The following is an 8,629-nucleotide window of genomic DNA, read 5'->3' as shown; positions in this document are numbered from 1 at the left end:
TTGTATAGATGGTGTACTGATATTTTCTCTTGTTCTTATTGGTTTTTGCAATTTGAATTTTTTGGATTGTAAGAGCAATCTGAATATATGGTTTAAATTTGTTAAATGTTGTGGTTTGCAAATTTGAATTGCAATTAGAATTGCTGCCATAAAAAAGTTAATCAATTAACAGAATCACTACAATACTTGCCTTTTGCAAAATTCTCACTTTCATATAGAATTTTATGTAAGTATGATGCTATTGTAAATGTCTTCACAACTATAACTTATCAACGACAAAATGAGTGTTGTCTTCTATGACAACTCTCTTGAGGCTGTGAGTTGTGACCTTGTTCACTCATTTGTGATTTTAAAAATAAACATAATAACATGGTAACCTTGTAATACAATGGTGTGTACCCATTTGTCACTTGGTAAGTGTCATTGCAGCACAACCAATGAAGATGTCTCTGTTTCTTTAACCAAGAAAAGGAAGATTTATTAAAAAACCTCTGTTGCTGCAAGAAAGAAGGTTTACGGAGAGAGAAGTTGGGGTTACTCAATGGATTTGATGTTTTGTGATGATCGCTGTAAGATCAAGAAAGTCCTCAATTGCAGTGATCTTGGCAACATGAGCAGGCTCTTGCTCCCTAAAGATTTGGCTTAGAATTTGGTGGTGTCGGTGTTGGTGGTGATGTGAAAAAGGTGTTCAAGGTGAGATTTGGGATGTGGACACTGCCTCCATCAAATTTTTAATTTTCAACAAATGAGTTTCTTCAAGAAGCTATGTTTTCATTGGGAATTGGGTTAAAGATTTTGTATCAAGAAGAGTCTTAAAGAAAGGGGATGAGATAGGCCTTCATTAGGATCCATACAATAATCACTTTGGTTTTTCTGTTCTTGATGCCATTTAGCATTGGTAGCAATAATAGGATTCTTTTTGTAGAGATGATATACCGATATTTTCTCTTGTTCTTATTGGTTTGTGCAATTTGAATTTTTTGGATTGTAAGAACAATCTGAATATATGGTTTAAATTTGTTAAATGTTAAGGTTTGCAAATTTGAATTACAATTAGAGTTACTGCCATAAGAAAGTTAATCAATTAACAAAATCACTCCAATACTTGCCTTTTGCAAAATTCCCACATTCACATAGAATTTTATGTAAGTATGATGCTATTGTAAATGTCTTCACAACTATAACTTATCAATGTCAAATGAGTGTTGTCATCTATGACAACTCTCTTGAGGCTGTGAGTTGTGATCTTGTTCACTCATTTGTGGTTTTAAAAATAAACATATTAACATGGTCAAAGGTGCTTATGACCAAGGAATTTAGTAGGCTTGGGATTTAGCAATGCTAGTTGTGCCTTAAACTCTTTAGTACATTTACCACATTCACCTTCACAGCTGCTGTCATATGATCATCTTCAGTGTTTACTTTATAGTGATCTTGCACTAAAGAATCCCCACTAAAATGGCTGAGCAATCATCTACATCTTCACGTATATAGTTCATAGTTTGAGCACATTAAAAGTTACTTTCTCCTCATTTACTCTTAGGTGAGCTCTCTAATAGCTAGAAAAGCTCTTCCCAATATAATTGAGAACTCTCTGCCAACCTCAAAGTCAAGAATAATGGCATCCATAGGAAAAATGAATTTATCAACTTTTACAAGCATATCCTCAATCTTTATCTCCGGGTGAGAAAATGATCAATCTTTACCTCCACTCCAAGTTTCGTGAAAATGAACATAAGTATCAAATTAATATTAGCTTCTAAGTCACAAAGAGCTTTACCCATATAATTTTCACTGGATCTTTGAGTTTAGGCGACAATTTGTCATCGAAATAGCTAATGCATTCTTAAGTTAGAACCACAGTTTCAAACTCCCTAATTCTTCAAGAAAATTAATTCTTTCAAAAATATTAGATTGGAATAAGATTCGCTAAACTCCACTTAACATGTTTCAAATATAACCCTGATATTTTTCATATCATTGCATCAGAATCTTAATTTTCAAAATTAAACATACTCGTAATATTATTTATGTTGAAATTACTATTGATTCCACTTGTGAGTTAATATATTATTAATAATCTTTTAAGTATGTTTGCAATAAAAAAAAACTGATTTAATTTTATTTATAAATAAAAACTTATTTTTAAAATGTTGAAGGCAAGAAACGATTTGACTTTTAAGATTTTATGAATTTCAATTATATAAATTTAGTGTGTTTTGTCATCTAATTTTCAAGTCAACTCAAATGTACTTTTTTTAATGATAGATAAAAATAATATTTCTAAATTAATTCAAATCGAATCACTTTAATCTTAACAAAATCTTCATTAATTTAAGTTAATGATGTATCTACAAGGCGGTTTTAACTACCACCAACGAACGTGGGTTATCGCTCCCCCCGCGAAAAACCCTAATTAACTAACTTCAACTCCGATTCAAACTTCGCAACTGGATTCCCTCAACAATTTCAATTCCTTCTTATTTTCCACTTTCGATTCTAAACTTGTTTTCGAAACCTCCATCTCGTTGACTGATTCTGTAGATTTTGTTTTGAAAGCACAATGGTGTACTGTGGTCACTGTGCCAAAAACGTTACTGGCCAGCGACTCGATGATGGTTACTTGTGAGTATCTTCATGCTAGCACATGAATTCATGGAATAAAATTTCCCCCCCCCCCCCCCTCCTTGTTTTATTTTAATTTCTAACAAGATGTGTGTTTCACTGTTTTTGTTATGATGTTGAATTTGTAACTGCTTTCTTTTTATTTTTAGTTTTATTGTTGAATTTCTTGGAATATATTGAGGTATTTTTTTTTAATTATTATTATTTTTTTTTTTTCTCAGATGTTGTAAAGTCTGTGGAAGGGTGTTGGAAGATCAATATTTTTCTGAGGAGCCAACGTTTTTTAAAAACGCAGCAGGGCAGGTAATGAATATAAAATTGGCTAAATAGAAGAATTCAATTTGATAATTAAAAGAGAAATATGATTGAGACCAGATTTCTTGAATGGATCCATTAAGTGTTTGCTTGAGTTCTCATAACTGGACCAGCTCTATGTGCATTAGGTTGTCAGGGTGCTTTATTGTTTCTCACATGGTTTCCTTATTTGTGTCTCATAGAGCCAATTATCGGGCAATTATGTAAGAACGATTCAAAGCGAGTACTCTGCTTCACGTCAAAGGACTTTAGATAGAGGTATTTCTTCGTTAAAATTCATTACTGATTATCTCATTTGGCATGGGAGGCCTCATGTCTGAGAATTATTGAATTTGTTACTGTGTTATTCTTGAATCTGTCAAGTTCTGCTATTTCCTTCTGGTCATTCCTCGTTTATTTCAAAGTTGTAACCCAATAATAAGTTTTGATGTTTAATATTTATACTAAGGTAATGAAAAATAAAGTATATTTTAACAATGGTCGGAAGACTCAGAACAACCAATGCAATTGATAGTGTGCAGGAGGATGACCGTTACAGGGAAAACTAGTATGAAACAGAAGTTTGAATAGTTGTCTTTCAGTACTTATCCATAATATAATAATTAACATAAATAATTTCATATATGTAATTATTTATGTTCTTATATGCCAATTTTCTTTGCGTTTACAGCTTATGATGAAATGAAGTATTTAAGCTTCAGCCTTGGAGTGAATGATGAAAATATGGCCAACCAAGCTTTGGCCTTTTATAAAGTATGTTGCTGTTTTAAACATCATCCATGTTATACTTGATTTTTATTTATTTATATATTCGAGTAAGAAATGAATTTTTTTAAATGAATCCTTGATTTGCCTAGCACAGATAGCGATTGAGCGAAATTTCACCCGTGGACGTAAATCAGAGCAAGTACAGGCTGCTTGTCTCTATATTGCATTCAGGTATGAGATCTTTTTGGCATGGGTTTTGTATGAATCTGTATATCTAACTTTATTCATACATTTATCATTTTATAATTCCCATGAGTAACCGCATGATTCAAATTTTTTGAAGATCCCTTGTTTAAAGTGTCAGATAATGATCTTAATATATAAGTCATTTTGGTGTATTTTTGTGGTGGACTTAAGTCATCTATTGTATTGTGGACATATTTTATTTTTCTAGATTCAATAGATTATGTTTAAGATTAGGGTGCATGTAGTCAAGTTTTAAGTTTAGTTCTTAAATTGATAGAATGAATGCTAGAGCTTCCAATTCCAATTTATGGATGATGTCAAGGAAGGAGGAAACAAGAGATATTTGGTGAAATCTGTATGTTTGAACTGTACATTGGAGTATGGATTATATAGCTAAAAAGTAATAAATAAAAATATTTTATGCTATTGGAATTACTGTAATCGCATTATTATGGTTAGTTATGTAATGAACCTAGACAATATTTACATTGTTTCTAACACTCTCACTCAAGCTGGTAGAGCATATAGGTCATATTCACCAAGTTGTTACGTATGTAGCTTATTCAAGGACCTCTCAAAGGCTTGAAGAAAACATATGTAAGATGATCATTTGAATTGATGAAATGAGTGGCGATATCTGCTGATAAGTTCTTTTCTCTATTGAACTAACAATTTATCCTAATGCATTTGGTCCTTGCATGAAAAATTGGATTAGAGGCAATATGCAGTGCAATTTGATTGTCACAAATGATCGTTGCTTGTGTAATCTCTCCAAATTTTAGCTCTTTAAGTGATTGTTTGAGCCGAATTAGTTAACAAGTAGTTGATGCCATGGCTTTATGTTCTGTTTTAACACTTGATCTTCAACAATATTTTGTTTCTTACTTTCCTAGGTTATTAGATTACTTTAAATGAATACACAATACCCATGAATGGATCTTTTTTTAGTGGAAATGTGGAATAACCTGCCCAATCAGCATCTGAATATCCATTTCCTTGGAGGAAGAGGAATGAGATCCTAAGTCCCACACTGCTACGAAGTTCACATAATTCATCAACCATAGCTTGTTGCCACTCAAGATAAAGTCTCACCTGCAATCTTAGGACATAGAAGAAATACAAACATAATGCGAAGGAGACATGCAAACTCAAAGTAATATAGTGGGGAGAGGGATTACTTGAAGAACAAATACCTTTTCTGAGAGTGATGGGAAGGTCAGCGTCATGAGGCAAGGTTGGACTAATAGGATTTGGAGTGGAGTTCGTGTTGACCTCATTATCCACAAGAGTAGAGACTGGTTTAGGTGCTAAAGGTAAATGCAACCAATGACGATATACTTGTAGGGGATGAAAAGGAGTCGGGTTGCCTAAATGTGATGGGGTGAATTCAACTAAGACCGGAGGAAGAGAGCAAACTATAGAGATAGACTCAAGATTCGAGGAGGGGGTCGCAAAGAAAGGAACAAACTCAAAGAAGGTAATATTGGTTTTGACAAGTTATTAGTGGATAAAAGAGAGTAACATCGATAACCCTTCTGAGACCAAGTGTAAGAAAAGATGACACACTTGTGGGGTTGAGTTGATAGCTTATCCATAGCAAGACGAGCATATGAATATGAACAAACAAATAAAGTTAAAGACACATAATGCCAAAGAATGTAGAAGTTGATGGAGAAAAAACACAAAATGAGGTACTTGGGTTATTAAGGAAAACAAAACGCATCTGATTAATGAGATATCAAGCAATGAGAACGGAATAACTCCAAAATCAAAAAAAGGGAATTGTCCATGAAGTGAGAGGGTTTGATTTGTCTCAATTAGGTGTTGGTTTTTGCTCTCAGTAGACTTAATTTGGTCTAGAATGCAACTAGTGTCAATTTGGTTTGGAATGCAACTAGTGGGCATAAATTTTTGAAAATGTTGATAAAGACACCAAATGGAGTTAGAATTTCATTGTAAAACCTTTGAAAGATAGTAAACAACTCATATCAATGTTCCATTAAAAACAATCAAGTACAACAAGAGTAATAATGAATAAAGGTGACAAAAATTTTGGATCCCAAAATATACACAATATGACTAGGACCAAAACATTAAAATAAACTAAAGAAAATGAAAACATAGTATTACCACTAACTCTAGTAGGAAACAAACTACGTGTATGTTTCCCTACTAACACAACTCACATTGTATAGTAGACGATTTGGATAGACGCAACTCCAATTTTCGGAGCTTGGTAGGACTAGGATAAGCTAAATGAGGATGACCGGTGAGGGGAGAATCCACGATAGAGCAAACATAGGAAGAACATGAAAGTTTTTAATGACCATTGTGTTCACATTTGGCACAATCCTCTTCCTTGAACTTCGGTCTTGCAAGATAAAAAAATCTTTAGTAAAGGAGATGAGATAGTCAAGAGAATGAATTAACCAGTTAATGGAAAGTAATTAAATGGAAAACCAGGGACATAAAATATATTATCAACGGAGGGGGAGGGAAATGGATGGATGGTTCCAATTCTTTGATTAACTTGAGTTTTTTTTTTTTTAAATAAATATGGGGTGCGAGCCGTGGTAGGAAAGATTATCCCTAAAGTTAAACCTAGTTCTCTTTGTAGGGATGTAAACCTTAGTGCCCCGAGCCTCACAAGTTGAGGTGGGTTAGGCGGCCTTTATCTTTGAACCATTACCCGAGGTTATAGCTGACAAATAGTTAGAAAAAAAAAGGAGGAGAAAAAGGACTTATCACTCAACATATGATTAGTGGCACCAAAATTAAGAACCCTAGAACCAAGGTATGGTGATAAAGAGAGACCAACGAAAGAATTATTGTATTAACAATAAAGGCAATGGAAGTTGAGACTTGATGTTGCTCGAACCACTTGAGGAAATCGACGTAGGTAGCTAGTGTTGCGGCAGGAGGTGGGGATGGTTAATTGATGTCTTATGTGTCATATGGAGTAGTTTGGGTAATATTGACTGTGCAAGAGGACGTTCATGGAGAGTTTAACACTTGTAAATTGTGTTCCCTAACCAATGATAATGATCACACTAGGGATGAGATCAACCAAACTTACGTGAACGACCACAATTATTGCTTTGAGATAAAAGGGCTAAGGAATCAACCGATGTAGGAGCAGAAGCAGGGGTCACTTCCAATTCAGACAACTATTTGGCTAGAACATGTAATAGAGTAGACCACACTATGTTCAAAGTTGGGACAATAAGTGATCCTAAAATTTGATCCTAAAAGTTGGCCAACAACATGAAGAAGGTATTACGCTACTTAAGCTCTTGGGTATGGGTAATAGTAACGGGATCCTTGAAATCATGTAGGGCTCCATGAATCTTGCCCTAATATTCTGACTTAGAGCCATCAAACCTTTGAGGGGCAATGGCATTCATGAGGTTTTGGCATATCCCATAATAGCATTTAGTGTCTTTGGTATAGAGGACCTTGGCTTGAGTCCAGACATATTCTTCAAGATCTATTTCACAACGGATGAATAATTCCTTTGATGATGCTAAATAATGGGGCATTAATCTTAGCCTATTTGGATTATTCTGGCGTTGGCATTAAGTTGGCTTTGGTAGTGAGGTGGTCCACATCTTATTGGCTGCTGAGCCAGAGCATGATATTGGATGCACAAGCGTCATATTTCGTACCATCCAACTTGTCAATGAAAAGAGGGTATTGAAATATTTGGTCAAAACAGTGGCTCGGCCTTTGAACATCTTTAGAAGCATTTGGAAGGATGACATGGCTAAGGAGACTGGAAACTAGTGGAACATGGTTTGTGGAAATTTTTTTGTCATCGATGGGTAGTGATCCACCAAGTAGGCACGGAATTGGATTGTCTCTTGTTAGACTCTAGATACCTTGTTAAGGAAGGAATAAACAAGAGATATTTAGTGAAATATGTTTTTCATTTGGAAAAAAATATTTCTATTCGCCCCCAAGGAAAAAGGATTGTTAGACAGGACATTTTATAATGTCTTTCTCTCCCTCTCCCCCTTGTAGTCTTATCTTTTCCTTGATTATCCTTCCCTCAGCTCCTCTTAATTTTATAAAATTCTATAACAGGTGCATTTATTTGGGCTTGTGGTGTTTGTGTTTGCAATGGGATTGTGGTTGCTGCTAGCACTGGGTCAGGGTTGTTAGTTAGTGAATAGTGATAGGTTTGTGAATAGTAATTGATGGTGAAAAGTTCTGTAAGACTGGTTTAAGTGCAGCATGGGTTCAATGGAATGTGTTTTTCTTCCTTTGTTTTTTGTTTTATCATTAATGAGTCTGATCTTCTTTGCAATATTTTATTTTTTATGCTGAAATTATATTTTTTTCTTGCAGGCAAAACAATAAACCATACCTTCTTATTGATTTTTCAAATTATTTAAGGACAAATGTGTGAGTATGCTTTTCTTTTGTTGCTGGAGTTCTGACACTAATTTCACCTTAACGTATCTCTGTTTTTGTGTGTGTGTGTGTTTCTGAATGTTGTTTGTTCCTGTTCATGACTTTGTTGTGCAGTTATGTGCTTGGAGCAGTTTTCTTGCAGCTTTGTAAAGTGTTAAGGCTTGAAGAGCACCCAATTGTTCAAAAGCCAGTTGATCCTAGTCTTTTTATTTATAAATATACTAATAGTAAGTATCTTTTTCTAGCTCAGTTTGTTTAATTAGGTCAATATAATATTTATACTAGTACTATACTCTGAATCGTAATCAAATGAGGAAACAAA

General features: G+C 34.2%; 1 protein-coding gene across 4 annotated transcripts in view; it reads left to right on the top strand.

Annotated features, from left to right (window-relative positions):
* Positions 1–2,383: 2,383 nt before the first annotated feature.
* The window catches only part of LOC133301158 (uncharacterized), a 29,416-nt gene continuing 23,170 nt past the window's right edge, over positions 2,384–8,629 (top strand). For all 4 annotated transcript variants that reach the window (XR_009750147.1, XM_061500773.1, XM_061500774.1 and 1 more), the window contains exons 1-7: positions 2,384–2,625; positions 2,847–2,928; positions 3,123–3,198; positions 3,611–3,693; positions 3,803–3,879; positions 8,242–8,298; positions 8,422–8,534. Coding sequence is in view for 3 of the 4 variants with exons in the window: in XM_061500773.1 (XP_061356757.1) it covers positions 2,564–2,625; positions 2,847–2,928; positions 3,123–3,198; positions 3,611–3,693; positions 3,803–3,879; positions 8,242–8,298; positions 8,422–8,534 (550 nt within the window). In the remaining variant the exon portion in view is untranslated. The remainder of the gene's footprint in view (positions 2,626–2,846; positions 2,929–3,122; positions 3,199–3,610; positions 3,694–3,802; positions 3,880–8,241; positions 8,299–8,421; positions 8,535–8,629) is intronic.

Source organism: Gastrolobium bilobum, unplaced genomic scaffold (assembly GCF_033153095.1).
Source record: "Gastrolobium bilobum isolate Gb01-03AN ecotype WA unplaced genomic scaffold, APGP_CSIRO_Gbil_v1 utg1816, whole genome shotgun sequence".
Taxonomy (NCBI): domain Eukaryota; kingdom Viridiplantae; phylum Streptophyta; class Magnoliopsida; order Fabales; family Fabaceae; genus Gastrolobium; species Gastrolobium bilobum.
This window is presented reverse-complemented; position numbering and strand designations above follow the sequence as displayed.